This window comes from Nothobranchius furzeri, chromosome 12 (assembly GCF_043380555.1).
Source record: "Nothobranchius furzeri strain GRZ-AD chromosome 12, NfurGRZ-RIMD1, whole genome shotgun sequence".
Classification (NCBI taxonomy): Eukaryota; Metazoa; Chordata; class Actinopteri; order Cyprinodontiformes; family Nothobranchiidae; genus Nothobranchius; species Nothobranchius furzeri.
Genome location: NC_091752.1, coordinates 33548492 through 33566719, shown reverse-complemented (window position 1 = coordinate 33566719; position 18228 = coordinate 33548492). Strand labels below are relative to the sequence as shown.

Sequence of the window (18228 nt, the reverse complement as noted above, 5' to 3'; positions counted from 1 at the left end):
TTTTATCTTAAGATTGAATTTGTCACCCTGCATGAGTTTAGGTGTGGTTTACTAAGATTATTCACTACGCTCAGCCCTTTTTCGTTCCTGATGATAACCATCTTTTTTTTCAAGGGAACTCACTTTCCTTTGGCTGTCTATAGTTCAGAGGAGAAGGAAATGCCATGCTCTGTGAGAAACTCTGACATTTAGCAAAACTAGCAGAGGAGTTTGGAAAAATACCCTACAGAGCTGCAAAGTGGGACACCAAACCACCTCTTCCAGAAGTCCTGCAAACAACTCCTACTGGCCCAGACCGACTGGATCCAGCTGCAGCTCCAGTCTGTGTCTCCACCTTAGACGGAGGCGGTCCCTTCCTCGTAGTTCATTTTGTTTCAGTTTGATGCTCGATTACTTTTTGACAAGAACACATCTAGAACAAAATAAAGCAGAATGTAAGAAAGAGGTTCGAAAGGCAGGGCTACATCTGGAATTGTCTTACTGTCTGTGTATTGTTGATACTTTCTGGGTGTGATTTATTGAAAAGGGAAACCTGGTAGTTCCCCAGTGTCTGCACTGCAAAAACTACTTTCTAAGAAAGGAATTAGACACATTTTTAGACATTTTATCTCATTTTTAGTCTAAAAAGAAAACTAATTCTTATTTAGAAAAACTACATAACTTTATAGGTGTACTTTGCATCTTTTTTATATTTTTAAATCATTTTCTTGAGCCATTATTTGCTAAAATGACTCTCTACAGGGTTAATGAAAGGCCACCCAGTTCCCACCAACCTCTGTGGCCAGAATACCACACTTGCAACTTAAGGGTGCCGGTCCAGTCCCTGTTGGACTTAGTAAAGTGGAGCTGACATACCTGGTGCAGCAGTCTGCTTCCAGCATGTTTCCTGCATGTTTCATATCATGAACACAGCTGAATTGATTGATTTAGTGATGAATCCCTACTTTAGACACTAAGGAAGGCTGGGGAGACATTTCAGCCGTTAGATTAAGGTGTTAAAGAGACAAACGCACAGCAAAAGTTATGCTTTGACTAAAGCCGGGCGTACACTGTGCGACTTTTTCACTCGTAGCACTCAGCTTCAGCTCAAACTGTACGACTTCCTCGCAGGGCAGATCTCACGAGTCATGTGCTCACACTGCACGACCCAGTTCTCGGATGCGACCTGGCTGCTCACACTGTACGTCTGGTAGCAACACGTCGAACCTAAAAATATGCTAAAAATAGCAGTTTTTACTCAACACGTCAGACGTTTTTGTCTTGTTTTGCCTGTTGTCCTTCGGGAGTGCTGCAGGAGGACACACGGGGATTTATGGGGTTGGATGAGGAAAACGAAATAAAGTAAATTGTGTTTTGTGATCAGTTTAATTTGACATGAACACGACAAACGCTTTCTTGACAATCTTTGTGAGTAAAAAAACGTGTAGAAACAAAAACGAACAGCGTGTGTTATTAGGGAAATAGCGAGCGAGCGGCGTTGATGCAGGATTGCGCATGCGCCGTGAGCGGTTCTGATACTTTTCGGGTCGCAGCTGCTCGCAGCGCCGCTTCAACAGTGTGATACCCTCATGAGGGACGAGCAAAATATTAAACACGCCAGAAGTCCGTGCGAGCTCACGATTGCTGATCGGTAGCTGGTCACGTGGTGTTAATCGCCTCTCGTAACCCCCTGTACACTACACGACGCTAGGCGCAAAACTCGACCCGAGCTCGTGGTTTCTCGCACGAGTGGAAAATCGGCTCAAAAAAGTGAAAAAGTCACACAGTGTACGCCCGGCTTAATGGACACTAGGGGGTGGTAAAAGCAAGTCAAAACTGCCTAGTTCCCCTTTAAAATAAGGTAAATATTCTTAAATGTGATCCAAATATTCTGGTATTGAGTACAAAATCTGCCAATAGGTTAAGTTGTTTGGCTAGAGTTCTTAATAAATCTAACAGAGTATTTTAAAATAAAAGGTCTAAAGATTTAGCTTTTGCACATTTCCTGTTTTTTTAAAGGGCAACAATAGCTCAAGAGGTGGAGGAGGTTGTCCAGTAATTGGAAGGTTGCAGGTTCGATCCCAGCTCCCACAGAGAATGCTGCTGCTGTGTCCTTGGACAAGACACTTAACCCGCCTTGGCTGGTGGTGGTGGTCGGAGGGACCGGTGGCACCAGCATATGGCAGATCTCGCCTCTGTCAGTGCGCTCCAGGGCAGCTGTGGCTACATTGTAGCTCATCCCCACCAGCAAGTGAATTGGTGAATGGCTGATTGTGTTGTGAAGCGCTTTGGGGGTTGTAGAACTCTAAGAAGGCGCTATACAAATAGAGGCCATTTACCATTTTCTATAATCAGTTTTTGCAGTGTCATTGTGAGCTCTGTAAAAACCTACCCATCAACAGGATACGCTGCATATGAACTTCTACTTAACGGATGGATGACAAGTCTGACGTTTTGCTGTTTGTAACCCTTACTGTCTTTTGGATCCTTCACAGATGCGAATCCTCGACAAATTCCCAATTGAGGGAGGACAAAAGGACCCCAAAAAGAGAATCATCCCCTTTTTGCCAGGTGATAAGTGGAACCACATGAAGCCTTCCAGTATTGGTGTTCCCATCTGTTTGAGGTTTAACCAGAGTTTTTCCAAATTCCTGCTCGGCTTTGCATTTAGAAGCTGTTGTTTGTTGGTCCTCCCACACGCTCCATAGCGTGGCCTACTGCATTCCACCGTTTTATCAACTTCCAAACTCCTCCCAGGCCAAATCAGTTTGGGGTTAGCCATGTCAATAGGAACTCAGCAGAGCAGAAATGGTCTTATCTGATAAAAAGGAGTGAAGAGATCCTTTGTCAGACGAGCTTTGTGACTCGAGCCTGGTCTGGTGCTGTTTTTGTCTTGTAAACCTAGCATGAGGAGAGCTGTACACCTTTGGCCAAAGCATTTGAGAATGAAAACATTAACTGTCCCAAAGTTGGCTCCTTTAAGGGGCACAAGCACAATGAAACATCTAAAAAGTGTGGTTGCACAGTGAGATGAAGACTATTAGAGGATGGTCTGGTGTCAGGAAAGGCAGCAGAGAAGCCCTTCCTCTCCAAGAAAAACATTTTTGACCAATTGATTTTCTGTAAAAGATCCAACTTTCCAGCTGATTTGGAGCATCTGGAGAAAGGATTGTTTGCAGAAGAAAAGGTGAGGTCTCCCATTAGACCTATGTCCTGCCAACAGTAAAGCATCCTGAGATCATTCAAGGGCGTAGCTTCAGCCTGAAGCAGAACACAGTCCCCCCAACCAATAAAGAACAATCTGGGGACGAGCAAGACCTTTTTCAGCTTGACGGAGCACTAAAAGGCAAAAGAAAACACACCTACACAAGTGGCTTTGCAAACGAAGCAATGACATCTCGTGTCCAGTTCTAGGAAACTCTCCAGACATTGAATCCCCTTTAGAGCCTCTGAGCATTTACTTTGGCCCAGAAGTTGTTTGACAACAAGTTTAGATGTTTAGGCCTACATTACCCCTGATATACAAGTTTAATGCAACTCAATAAAATCCTTTGAAACTTAGGGGAAACTTGTTTCTTTTTCAGAAAATCTCTGAAATAGCAACATTTTTATTTAAAAAAAACCCCGAAACACGTCTGTCGTTCTCAGTGTGTTTAAGACAGAAAACAGTAGAGCTGTTGGAGAAAAATGTAGATACAGGCTTATAACTGAACTTATCAGTAACAATTCACCCGAAAATGTGTCTACATGTATGTTTTATCCCTTTTCAGGTAAAGTCTTGTTTCGCCGCAGTCACATCAGAGATGTAGCGGTCAGAAGACTGAAGCACCTGGACAATTACTGCAAAGTAAGGATGGATAATATTTGACAAATTAGTATTTTTTTTATTATTTTTGTGCAGCCCTTTGTGCTGAGACCTCAGAATGTCCTGGATGGAAGGGCCCTTTTTTGCTTGCCAGAGGTTTCCCTTTATAAGTTCAAGGCAGGCCTTGGCGTTTATCTCCCCCCACCAGCCTGAAACAGGAAAGCCAGTCCTCTTTCTGCAGCAGTCACGTCCTGTCAGTGATGTAAATATGCAGCCGCAAAAGGAAACGAGGGATCTGGGGCATGAGAGAATGAGAATGAATCAGCAGTGTGGTGTGGTTATGAAAAAAAAGTGGTTGAAAGGAATGCAGGCAGGTTAGTCACAACCTTTTTGCCATTCACCAGAAGCTAATGTTACCTGGAACCCTTTACCTTTTTAAGTAGGTGTGTTTACTTTTTGAGTGTGTTGTCCCAAGATCACAAGCCTCTCGTCTCTTCACAACTGCACATCTCCTGCTGGTCCTCTGATCAGCAGGAAGGCGCAGCTACATTGAAACAAATGGTTGATATCTGAATGCAACCAGTAGCATTATCTCTCCCTTCTTCCTCACAGGCTCTGATGAAACTCCCCTCCCAAATCTGTCAAAGCGAGGAGGTCCTTAACTTCTTTGAAACAAAATCCGAAGACCTTAACCCTCCCACTGAGTGAGTAACCGAACTAAATTGTCCAAGAGAAAACTCTTCTTAAGCAGAGCTATAAGATATTAAACTCTGCTGTTGTGTGTTTGTGTGCTTCAGCAGCCGGATCATTTCATGTCAATCTTTGATAGCGTTGCTTTGAAGACTGATAGTCTTGTGAGTTACTGTGTTTTTGAAAATAATGGTCTTGTGACATGAGAAGCCAGAGCTAATGAGGAAGGATCAGTGGTGTCATGGAAGTTCAGCGGGTTCAAGTCTCATGGTGGAAAAGGCTGTCAGCTGAGTCATTCATCTTAATCGGTTCAAAGTGAGAGTAGGAGTCATTACGCAACTGGCAGACCCACAGCAGGTTTCAGCAGACATTCTGTGCTTGGTTTGACCTGTGCATGAAGAATTTTTTTTTGCTCAGTAAAATGCAAATTCTTGAAGATATCCATCTGGCTTTTACTTAAGAAAAAAAGACACAACTTTTAACCTCCAATACTCATTCAAGTTAATCCCACTTCCAATTGAGTCTCCTGCAGTGAGACAATCCGGTGCAGCCTAAACGGATAGGCTGAGGTCTAAAGGCCGCACTACCCGTACACTCCCATTCACTTCCACTGGATCTGCACTGTTTCAAAATCACTCCCCTGGAAATCTCATCTTTATGTGCCAAAAGGCCTAGAGGTGAGCTCAGTTTCTAAATAAACAAAACAAACAAACAAAAAAATTGCCGGCATGCCTGCTGATGCACATGACTGATAAGAAATGACAGAAGAGCTTTTCTGACTAGAATGAAACAGTCTTGTTTTATCAGCCCTCATCCAACACTGCCATCTAATGTTCATAACAGGTTTGCAAAGAACTCAGATCACTTGTTTTAACACAATTTCACCACAAGAGGGAGCCTTTCTGCAAGCTTGTAAAAAGGCTGAGGGTTTGTTTCATCTGGAATTTCTACCTTCTTAAGGTGGTGTCTATTATCCATCCATCCGTTTCCTGAACCCGCTTGTCCACGTAGGGTCTGGTGCCTATCTCCAGCGGTCAATGGGGCAATCAGCAATCAGGCGGGGTACACCCTGGACAGAGTGCCAGTCCACCGCAGGGCAACACAGAGACATACAGGACAAACATTTATGCACACACACACACACACACACACACACACACACACACACACACACACACACACACACACACACACACACACACACACACACACACACACACACACACACACACACACACACACACACACACACACACACACACACACACACACACACACACGAGAACAATTTGGACAGAGCAATTAACCTAACAGTAATGTTTTTGGACTGTGGGAGGAAGCCGGAGTACCCGGAGAGAACCCACGCATGCACAGGGAGAACATGCAAACTCCATGCAGAAAGATCTTAGCCCAGGAAGGCAAGAGCTCTAACCACTGCGCCACTGCATAGCCTCGGTGTCTATTATTATTATTATTATTATTATTATTATCCACCCTTCACAATAAATCAAACTTTTAATGCCAAACAAAACTGAAATAAAACAAATTTAGCCAGCAAACAAAATGGGAATAAACATCATAATTAAAGCAACAGTTCCTTGACTTCATCTTTTTATTGATTCAATTATTATTCTATTATCCACTTACTATCTAACCTGAAGCGAAACTTGAATTTTTTCAATGTATCTTGTTTTAAAAATTTAAAAAAATCGACTCTTTTCGTGCAAAATCTGACACCTTACAAGCATTTTATTAACCAGTTTATTTAACCTGATTTTTACAATTGCTTGTCTAACCTCAACTTTATCCAAGGCAAAGTATTTTTCCTCAAGTCTTAACATAAAAACTACATTTCATATTAAATAATATCAAATGCATTGAAACAAACTAATGCACATTAACGACTAATCTATTTTAAACTATGAGTTGCCGTGTAGTTTTTCTGCAGAGCTTTTTCTTTTGCAACCTTTAGTGTAATGCGAGCTCAGTGTTTTAGCACAAGCTAAGTGATTAGTGGTTGGTATTTGGTCAAACAAGCGTTCTTTGACACTGACATCAGTGTCCAATCATGGCCAAGTCTTGCTGCAAATTTGAGAAAGCGTACTCAAGGTTACTGGGTTTGTTTGTGCACACATTACCTTTCACACAAACCTACCGCACATCTTCCATGCACGCGTGGAACCTTTGCTTTATTACAGTGATGATGCTAAGCCTTTGACCTCAGAGCCAGAGGTTAATCCAAGTGTCTCTGTAATGTGGACACAAAGCAGGACGGAGATGGCTGTCCTCCTGGCTGGCTGCAAAAGTGTGAGGAGAACTAGTACTGCACACATTTCTTCACTACCAGGCCCACCTACAGAGAGTTCCAGAGCAAACTCCCATGATTATAAAGGATCCTTTGATTTGAATTTTAAGTGACATACTATTTTCCACCTCTGACTTGGACCTACTTGGTGAAACTAAGACAACTTTTCTTAACTAGATGTTAAACCCCCCCCCACCCCCAAAATGGCCCTAAACATCGGATTTTACTGGTGACAGGAGGGGAGTGTACAGAGCCAGAGCTGTGTGCTCAGTCTCCTCCTGGGAGGAATATAACTCCACCTCTGGGTTTGTGCTGAGGGTCACGAGCAAGCACGGCAGGTCAAGCATTTACTTTATCCTCATTATTTCTCCCCGAGCCTCAGTTTTCATCTCCACCCAGTCAGGCTGGAGCAAAAAACACACAATTCACATTGTATTCTTAACAGCTAAACAGTCAATATCTAATAATGTGAAGAGAAAAGCGTGAGCATCAAGTCTTTCCTTAAATTATAGTATTAAGGCATACTATGCAACTTTTTCAAATATTAAAATCATTTTCTTGAGCTAGTATGTGCTAAAATGACCCTTAATAAAAAGTCACCCTGACCCGACTGCCCCCTGTGGTCAGAATACCGCACATGTAACTTCAGAGTTGGTGGGCCACTACCTGTTAGTCACACTTTAGTCTTGGAGTGTGCTTCCAGCATGTTTTAGATCATGAACAGAGCTGAATTGTTTGATTTAGTGATGAGCCACTGCTGTAGACACTAATGAAGGCTAAGCAGTTATTTCAGCAGTTAGATTAAGGCGTTAAAAAGACGAATGCACAGCAAGTAAATACGTTTCACATGTTCTTTTATAACAGTAAATAAATAGCTGACTTTAGGGGGTGCTAAAAGCAAGCCAAAACTCCATATTATCCATTTAAATTTGAACCAGCTTAAGCTGATTTTACACATGTAATTAAAAACATTATAAAATTCAAATAGGAACTTTCAAAGTTAAACTTATTTTTCATGCCTCTGTTGCAGCTGCCCCATAAACTCTTAACCATCCTACATATGTAAATACATAGCCTGGCCATGGTTTTTTGATGGTTCTCTGTTGTGGGGCGGGGTCTACAGTTGTTTAGCAAACTGTCATCACATGCCATTGGATAACAACCAGCGAGATGTACTCACCGCTACGGATGTCGGTCAGTGACATTTGTCAAAGAAGATGCAAAACAATGCTGAGGAGGTTCCAATAGAACATTGCTAGACCATCATGCAAAGCAAAATTATTTACCTTTGGCAAATGGTGTCTGGTCCCAGATGAGCCCCTACTTGTTATGACCATGATTGTTGGGCCACAAAAAGAAACAACAAAGGATGAGACGCCATAATTGAAGTTCAAAAGGATTTTGTTAAACAATATAACACAAAAGCAAATAAGCATGGTGCCAAAGCTCCCACACCTTACAAACAACTAACTGTAACCACACGCAGGGAAGAGAAGCTCTCTCTCCCCCAATAACTACAGGTGAAGTGGAGCTCTTAAATGAGAGGACCGACACCGGGACCCAGGTGTCTCCAATCACCATCAGCAACAGTCTGGAACTCAAGGAACTTGATGAGTAAGCCTTCTTAACATTGTTGCTGTTAAGCAGCTTGAGGTGTCGAATGTAGCGAACCAAAAATCCTGTAGCACCTTCGACCTGCTTTCATATCCAATTTTGTAATGTTATGAGGGCCGTGGAGAAAGGGTTCATTCTGGGAAAAGATGGTTTAACACATCACAAGCTTGAGAGCACTAGCCCCGAGCAACTTTCAGCTCTAGGCTGAGCTACTGCTAATGCTAGTTTGAGTTTATGCTAGCCAGAGCTAACGCTAACGTCCTTGTTGGACTACAAAAGGAAAACAACAAATTAATGGGAATATCCAGACTATGAATGATAACAGAGTATGGCTGCAAACTTTATTGTCTGTGCCACACACACACACACACACACACACACACACACACACACACACACACACACACACACACACACACACACACACACACACACACACACACACACACACACACACACACACACCTTGGTCCATTTGAGTTACCCAGGTTCCACACTGCAACCCATATTCATGACAAAAATATGACTTTTACAATTAAATGTCACAAAAAGATTCACCCTGTTTATTTACTTATTAAATATCGTAGACGGTGGTCATGTTTTCATGGTGAAATTGTCTTTTAAACGTAAAAGCTAAACATGAAACATGCCTATTAGCACTGCAGGATAAAAAATTGGCATAACATTTTGTAAAATATCCATCAGAAGTTTTCCTGATGAGCAGATTGTGAGTTCGAAAATGTTGGACAAGATTCATCCATTCATGCTCTCATATCCACGACTGGCCATGGCTCCGGTCCTGCTGCTGGCCTCTCCGGAGAGCCAGGCGTCTGTTTCCATCTGTGTCAAAGCTTGGCTCCTCATCAGTCTTCTCTGGCTCAGTTACCTAAATGAGGACAAGCAGTCAACCCACGCTTCCTAAAAATGGTCTTGCGGTTAGAAATATTTACTCATTTCCTTCTTCTGAAGTGTCTTCATTTACATGTCTGCAGGACAGACGATGAAGAACGATCTCCCGTATTAAACTGACAGCACCTTAATGAGTAACTCGTGATGAATTCATCTCGCATTAATTTTGAGTTTCTGATTGATTTTATTTCACATTCAAACTAATCTATTATTTATTTGGCAGAATGCAAGAACATGAAAATCTTTTGAAGATTTTGACCATTAAAACATATAATACATTACTAAAATGATCATTTATTTGCAAAAAAAAAAGGAAATAGAGCTCCAGACTGAAAATATCTACAAAGACTGTGCCACTACTTAGTATAAAACAGGACTCCAGCAACTTCATGACTCATCACAAAAACCGGAGTACACATCTTGAAACATTTTCATTGTCATCTTTGCCATTTTACTTTTACGTGGTTACAGCTACAGTGTTTTTTTAATTAACCATTCAAAAAACTTTTATTATCGTAAAAACACATGCTGATTTTAATTTGAGTAAAAGTGAATGGAAAATGGCTGCTTTGTGACTGAGAGTGGGTCAATGCACAGGGCAGGTTCTTTGACACTAATGATGTCCCTCTCAGTGTTTTGCTTCAGTCTGGGTTTCAGAAAGACGCCTTTCACATCTCAACATGACCAGGACTTCACTGTGAGATATGATCCTGTTGTTAAGTAAATAACTGGTTTTCTGCTAGACAAAGACCGCTGATGTTGAGGAACTGAACAGATTTACTGGACACATTAGCCAAGGCTGAGTTTTATTCCTGCTCTTCCCCAACGTGGGACTCATCAGTATGTGTCCCACCCAGTCTCCCCCCTTTGGTCGCGGGTCAGGTTCTGTGTGCATTCTCCACCAGGGTTCGGCTAGTAGTCGTGTGCCAACTGTGTTTGAAAGGTCTGGGGCAGAGATTCAGCTGTAATCAGACTCATTCATGTACACTCACATGTGACCATGCTGCTCTGGTGTTGTTTCTTTTCCAGAGATTTTGGTGGCGCCGGCAAACGGAAGTCAGGTGAGAAAGTCAGTCACTTCTAATGGAAATGATTTCTGTAACATTGTGTGTTAATTGTGTTTGCTCCTATTTATGGTTTTGTTCAATATTAAGTAATTAAATCTGTTTTTAGAGAATGTATTCAACCTTAGATAAAATTTAAGCATCAAACTGTAACTGAAGATTCAAGTATTCAAGCATTCTAAAAAACGATACACACCAGCGGTTGTTGAGTTGCATTGTGGGTAAAGACTGCAGCTTCTGATCTCTGGAAGCACTTATTAAAGAGACAATGTGTAGTTTTCAGTTAATCTCTGGAAATATCCAATATGTTGTTGAAAAATATTGGCGGATTCGTAACATATAACCATGAAATCGGGTCTAAAATTCATGGGAGCGGGGTTAAGTTTCAGGGCGACTCCGTATTAGACACGGTGTTTCCTTCTACAGGAGCCTGTGAGGACAAAATATATTATATATTTACTGATTTGTAACTAATGGTTAGAAAACTTTCCCGACTAATAACCATTGTTGTTTTACACATTTACCTCTTCACTCGTTGCCAGTGATGAAAGGGAGTCTGATGTGCTTGTCTTTTTGCTGGAGGTTGCCCTCCCAGGGATATTTGACCCTAATGGCCATCCGTTGGTAAGGTCTTACTCAAACACTAAAATACCGCTTGCTTGCAATGATTTAGGTATCTACTGCCCCCTATCGCAAGGGAAAATACACTTCGTCGCTTTAACAAAGACATTTGTTCACTTTAAAGGGACTTTACGGAGTTTTGAATTTTTATGCTCACGATTGCCCCCTCAGGCCAAAAGCGTAACGGCAGCTTCAATAGTAGGCTCGTGCATGAGGCGCACATGCTGTACGTGCACACTCCTTAACGAAAATAACATCTGAGACAGTCCCGTGTGTGTGTGTGTGTGTGTGTGTGTGTGTGTGTGTTAGGGCTGCAACAACGAATCGATAAATTCGATGAAAATCGATTACTAAAAGCGTTGGCAACGAATTGCGTCATCGATTCGTTGTGTCGCACAACTCTTCCAAAAGCGCCCCCCCCCCCCTTCCCGAATCCCGCCCGCCGTTGCGCGCAGACCAGAGCAAGTCAGATCAGCACGAGGGAGAGCCGCAGATCAGCGCGAGGGAGAGCCGCAGATCAGCGCGAGGGAGAGCCGCAGATCAGCGCGAGTGAGAGCCGGCAGATCAGCGCGAGGGAGAGCCGCAGATCAGCGCGAGGGAGAGCCGCAGATCAGCGCGAGGGAGAGCCGTCAGATCAGCGCGAGGGAGAGCCGCAGATCAGCGCAAGGGAGAGCCGCAGATCAGCGTGAGGGAGAGCCGGTAGCGGCAGATCAGCGCGAGGGAGAGCCGGCAGACTTGCGCTGCTGCGAACCGGTTCCGCATTGTTGCACAGCGATCCAGGCAGCTGCTTCCAGCGCACGGTCCATTCTCAAAGTGGCGCAACCAAAAAACTATAATTAGCACACGATCGTTCTTGTCTGCACATCTTCTCTATTTTCTGTCTTATTTGTGCCTGAAGCTCGCTACTGCGGAGCTCATCACCTGTGCTGTGGTGATGTCACCTCACGCAGCATCGAAAACGCGCTCTGCGCTTTTCGGTCAGGAGATCCCTTTGATCTGCTCAAAAGTAACTGATGAGGTGAAAATGTAAGAATCCAGGCAACAGATTTTCTGGAGAATTAAGAGGAGATGCAGGAAGATGAGAGACAGACAGGACAGGAAAATAGTTCAATAAAAACAAAAAATCAATCAATCAATCAATCAATCAAAGCTTTATTTATAAAGCGCCTTCCGCAACCCTGTCAGGAAGCCCAAAGCGCTGAAAGTGAAACAAAGCGCTGAAAACAAAGTGTTGAAAAGTAAAATGTAGGTAGATTTATCTCCACTACACGTTTTTACCAGTAAAAAACAATAAGTTATACACATGTCATATTTATACATCTGATACAATTCAGATCACCTTCAAAACTCAGTCACACACCCAGGGCCGTTTCAAGACATTTTGGGGGCCAAGGCAAAATGACCCCCCCCCCCCCCCCCCCAATAACTGGGCTCCCCAGAAGCCTCTGTGTAATTCATGCCCTCTCCAGTAGTGTTAGTTATACGGTGTTTATAAAAGCCCCTCAGACATTACTGACATGTTCTAATATTATCAGATGAAAAACTAAATTATCAGACATGCTGTCTCATCTGCTTCTTTTATAAACTTGCAAAAAGTAACAAAACCATTTGAAAGCCACTATTTGTGGATTCTCTGAAAGTTTCCATGGAGTGTGTGACTAGTTATTTTTTCATTGATCCTATCGTCTAATCTCACAGCTGAAACAAGCATCCTTAATAATCTGCACAGGAAGCGTACCAATGCTGTAGTAAAACAAAAGGTATAATAATTTATTATTAATAAAACCTTGTTGCAGCACTAAAGCAGAAAAATTAGATTTTGCATTAAATATGCAAAATATTTATATATGAATTGTTTTAGAGCCCTTTAATTGGCAGAATCTGATATTAATTTAGTTCTTACAAAAAATGGGTCCCAACATGGTTTGTGTGGCGTTGCCATAGTGTGACGTCATAGGCACAGATCCCCTGTCCTCTTGTTTGGAAATGGAAATATGGTCACCCTACATTAAACAAACTGTCCACCCGGGCTTTTGCGCTGCACAGAGACGCTTCGCTGCCTACGACTGAACGTCAGTTGAGAGTCAGTCTCATGCAGAATGACCAATGAAGAGAGGGCCTCAAGTTAAGACCCTCTCCTCATTGGTCAGTCCACACGAGGTGGGTCAAAGGTTACTCTGGGCGGGTTACGTGTTGTCAGGCATTCAAGTATTGAGTATATTTACTGCATATTACAGTAAAATATTCTGTATGTGACCACATTATGGTGATCCTCGGGTCGTGATGATGGAGCCCTTGAATATTGTTGCCCAGGGTACAACAAAGTGTTAATCTGGCCCTGGTTCCGCCGTCACATTCCCGCAGAAACTGGTTGATCACACCGGGGCCAGACTACTAGCATGTGGTTTTACAACCACAATGTCCTCAGAAGCAAAAACGCTTTTAAAAGGGAGGGAGGAGTCCTAACTGTTGCTGCAGGCGTGTTGTGTGAGAGTGCAGTTATATACTGGTTAATATATTTTTGGGTTCAGTTGCTTTCATGTGGCCTAATGTGAGTCTATTTGGTATCATTGGAATGATCAGCAGCATTTCTTGATGTGACTTTATGGCAGTTGCCCAGGGCATCATCACAAGGAGGATGGCATTCATTTACTTTTGTTTTATTTGGTATTTTTTCAGTCATTTTTGGAAATAGTGATCAATTTTGATTAATTCACAGCCTATGTTTAATTACATTTAAAATATATGTCAACAGATGAGATCAAACAAAACAGATGAGAATTGCCCTTAAGCTGTTTAACTTGGACCAAGCATTTTAGGTCACAGATAGATGTAGCTTAGGGTCTCTGTCTATACACCTTATAAGACAATTTAGGTGATGGCATGTTGTTTTTCTGCTATTGAACTGTTTTCTAATAATGTTGTGTTAAATAAAGTGAAGGAAGGAGAGAAATAACGTTTCCCTAGCAGTTTTTAAAAATTTCCCCATGTAATCCGATTAATCGATTAATCGTGTCGAGACCCCATCCGATTAATCGATTATCCAAATAATCGTTTGTTGCAGCCCTAGTGTGTGTGTGTGTGTGTGTGTGTGTGGCCCGGAGGACAGAGGACAGGAGAACACGCAGCTAATTAATTAAATAATTTGGTTCTGTACCTTTCTCTTCAGCAAAGGTTTAAGATGGGTCAGTTCTCCTGCATGCTCAGATCATTCCCTTCCCTTGCTTGAAAAATTGTTCCAAAATGAAAGTTGAACCCACATCTTTTTTTATTTGTGAATTCAATGCCGCTCGGCGAGTCTCAAATAAAAATTTGGGCATCTTACTGTAAAAAAATATACCATTAATGTAAAAAATAAACTTTAAATAAACCATTTTCACTTCCAGAATCGAACCCGGGTCTTCCGCACGAGAGTCCGCCATCTTACTAGGTGTGCTTTAGCACCAGTGACATCATCTGTATCTGTAATATTTATATCCGTGCTGACAACTGAAACAACGTTCAAAGAACGGTCCGGAGCGAAAATGGCTATTTTGTTGCTAATTTGCTGGAAATATCTAGAAGAAAGTAGCTAAGGGTCCTCAGAAATGTAGCTAGGTTCATCACTAGGCGCTAGGAACAGCAACAAAGTCGCTGAGTTGGCACTACCTCTCTCTCTGCTGCTAAAGCTACTGATAGCAAATGCTACGGGCTATGCCTGAGCGTGAACGCGCATGAAGCAGCCTGCTCGACCCGAGCAGCTCTCTTTTTCTGTGATTTTACAGAAAAACAGGCAATCACAATAAAAATGCCAGGGCTCATTCTACAGGACCAGGGCATTGCAGGAGAATGTATGAAGAAGAAATGTATTATTTCTATACATGTTTTGGCTGTCAAACTTCCATAATGCCCCTTTAAATATTATATTTAATTTTAAAATTAAAAAAAGGCCTAAATAAATAAATGTCTCAAATATAAATTTAAATAATACATTTTTGGAGAATTTTCTATTGCATAAATATATCAGGGTTTTGAATAATTATTGTTTGCTTTTATGCAAAAATGTGTCATTTTTAAATTAAATATACACCAGATTACGTAATAATGAAGATAAAAGTCTGACTAAAACCAGGATTTTTTTTAAATGTAACTCTTGACCATGATGTCATAAGGGCATAACCTGATATTGCACATGTTTAAACTGTCATTTACCTTTTATACTCACTCAAATGCTGCCATATTGTGATGAAACGGGTGACAAATCAATGCATGGATGACTAGAACACCTGTTTGTGCCTTTGCATGGATTAACGTGTGTGTGTGTGTGTGTGTGTGTGTGTGTGTGTGTGTGTGTGTGTGTGTGTGTGTGTGTGTGTGTGTGTGTGTGTGCAAAGAAGACAGAATGACTCAGCTGAGCATGGGGAAACTAGCACAAGAGGCAGAAGGAATAGTATGAGAGGGACTTAGTGAACAGCTGTGTAGTTCTTTGTGTATTCGTATGTGCATGCCTGCAGTCTCAGAATAGCCATTACTGAATTACAAGCTGCTCCGGCAATCAGATTCAGCACGTTCCTTTCTACAATTTGCTACTGTTAGGCCTGTATCAAAACTGGACCACAAGGTTTTGGAAAATGATAAGTAAGGCATTTTTTTATCCTCCCTGAGTGGAATGCTCTGAGGAGAAGCTGCACCAAAGTGAGCTGCCTCCAAATGAAGCGAGACTCTTACTTCAGTACATACCCCATGGTATCGAGGCTTTATGTAACAGGGAATTCCATCCACATAGAGAAATGGAAAAATTGTCTTATTTCAGCTGCATGTGTGTGTGTGTGTGTGTGTGTGTGTGTGTGTGTGTGTGTGTGTGTGTGTAGACCTACATTCAACTGTGCAAGAAATTAAGCTGATTTGTCATGTAAAGCACCATCCAACTGATTATGAATGTTTTAAATGTGTTTTCAGCATCAAAACAGTCATGAAAAGTAATAAATATTTTACTTACACACATTAATTTGCTGTTCCCGTCATGGACACTTGTGGTTAAACTCTGATGTGTCTCTTTTATAGCAGGACAGCAGGAACAAAAAAGTGCTGTGAGATTGTGGTGAATTTGTGCTGTACTTGCAGCTTACGGGCTCCATAATTACATGGTGCAGGTCTACCATAAGAGTTTCCTGAGCCTCTGTGCCAAAAAGAAGAATGTAGCTTTCCACCGCACAACTGCAAGCGGTTAGAAGTTCAGCTATGTTTACCTGGAAGGCAGAGGAACATCACACGCTTACACCGGCACAGCTAATTACTTGATCTTGGATTTCTAATAGCTTTTTGTGTGGATTTTTTTAAATGCAGGAATGTATCTGTCAGAAATTTAGAGTAAAGATTCAGTCAAGATATATTTGCCATTTAAGATTTAAAATTGACCCCCATGTGACTGGAACAGCCCATATTGGCTGCCTCACATCCATTTCTTGATGATTTCAAAGAGAGGCGTAATATCTCCTCCCTAGTTTATAAATAGGCTGTCTGGATTGACTGCTGATAGTCTGCTTGTGATTGCAAATTGCTGTCAGATGACAGCGACAGATGAAGAGACATGTTGTCATAACAAACCCAAACGCAAACAGGATCACCTGCTGATCCCAAGGTTCAGGAATCTCATATCGTCGTCAAAGCCCTGGATTTGATTTGTTTTATCTCTCTCTCGGCATGTCAAGCTCAAAGTTAGATGAGCAGAGGACATTTGGAAAGTTACGTAGGAGAAGAGGAGGAAGAGGAGTGCTCGGGGGTGCAGTGCATGTGAATAACAGCTGGAGAGGAGAGGGGGTTTACGTGGCAAGTGGAAACCATGTCAGTGCATGGGCCAGAGGAGTGTGTTAGAGTGTGTAGCCTTTATTAGAGCTGCAGGTTTTATGTGTGTGTGTGTGTGTGTGTGTGTGTGTGTGTGTGTGTGTGTGTGTGTGTGTAGTGCAGTCAGTAAGTCAGGTTTAGTGCTCTGAATGAGGTTATAGGTTTGTCTAACAGTAAGGAGGCCGAGCATAATCTCAAAAAAAAGTCAGAGGGTGGGTGAAGAAGTCTGTGTGTTTGTTTTTATTTGCAGATGGAAACAATTTCAACTGAAGCAGGAAACCATTAAAGCAAATCAGCGTTTTTAGATCACTTTGACCGATCACAGCTCAGTAGCATCTGTCTTACTGAACAGTTAAATCCAGCTTTTATTAAAGCAAGAACCTTAGAACCGAGCACATCACTCTGGTTCTTACATCTCTACACTCGTTACCAGTTCAGTATAAAATCGATTTCAAAGTGCATCTACTACTTTATAAATCACTCAGTGGCATACTGCCAGAATACTTGTCAGATCTCCTTCCTGTATATACGGCCAGCAGGGCTCTGAGATCCTTCAGCTGGTAGAACCGCAGGTCAGAACCAAACAGGGTGAAGCTGCTTTTAGCTACTATGCTGCTCCCAGATGGATTCAGCTCCCTCATGACCTCAAATGTGACCCAACCTGGTAACTTTTAAATCCAAACTTTCATGTTTTCATCAGCCATTGAATCAATATTTCACACGTTTCACGTTCTGCACTGTAACTGCTCACCCTTTAGTCTTTTTTCTGATTCTTAAATCTGAAATTAACTTGTTTATTTAGTTTGATCTAAATGTATTTGTGTATACTTGTGCTATCACGTTGATTTCAACGTTCATGCTATTCTTGCTAATGGAAAGCACATTAAATTGTCTGTGTCTGAAATGTGCTATACAAATAAAGCTGCCTTGCCTAGAGGTGTCTTTGGTCCAGATCATGTTACCTCACTGGTTCTTTTGCAAAATGGAGTCTTTTTATTTGCTGACTCGTAAAAGCTGAACTGATAACATCAAAATCCCTGATGAGTTGAAGAGGAAACCCAACCAGGGATTGGTGGTGGAGGAAGTTTGAAGCATGAGGATGTGATATTCTACAAGATAAATGAGAGTAATGTGGGACGCATGTAGATTATGACTTTTATTGAGAGAAGGAAGCAAAGGAATATGCTGGATTCTGGTTGCTTTGTTACAAACCTCCAGAGTTCATTAGCAGACAGAGCAGCAGATGCATGCAGATTATTCTTCTGCTTTGTTATCTCGGCTGAATGAATTACAGCACAGGAATTCACTCTTGCCAACTCCTTAGAGATGCATTTTTTGGGTTAGCGCATTATTAAATGAAATTTAGGGCATACATTGTAACATGTGTGTTAAAGTGCATTTGAACTACACTGAGCTGT

At 41.9% G+C, this 18228-nt stretch overlaps 1 protein-coding gene across 3 annotated transcripts in view; it reads left to right on the top strand.

Moving 5' to 3' along the window:
• The window catches only part of LOC107376010 (SH3 and PX domain-containing protein 2A), a 170241-nt gene that overhangs the window by 106547 nt on the left and 45466 nt on the right, over positions 1 to 18228 (top strand). For 2 of the 3 annotated variants that reach the window (XM_015944885.3, XM_015944883.3), the window contains exons 3-6: positions 2475 to 2550; positions 3750 to 3826; positions 4397 to 4488; positions 10332 to 10363. In XM_015944885.3, coding sequence (XP_015800371.3) covers positions 2475 to 2550; positions 3750 to 3826; positions 4397 to 4488; positions 10332 to 10363 — 277 coding nt within the window. Of the gene's footprint in view, positions 1 to 2474; positions 2551 to 3749; positions 3827 to 4396; positions 4489 to 7018; positions 7118 to 10331; positions 10364 to 18228 lie in introns of all 3 variants that reach the window. The other variant, XM_070542551.1, reaches the window with a different exon arrangement.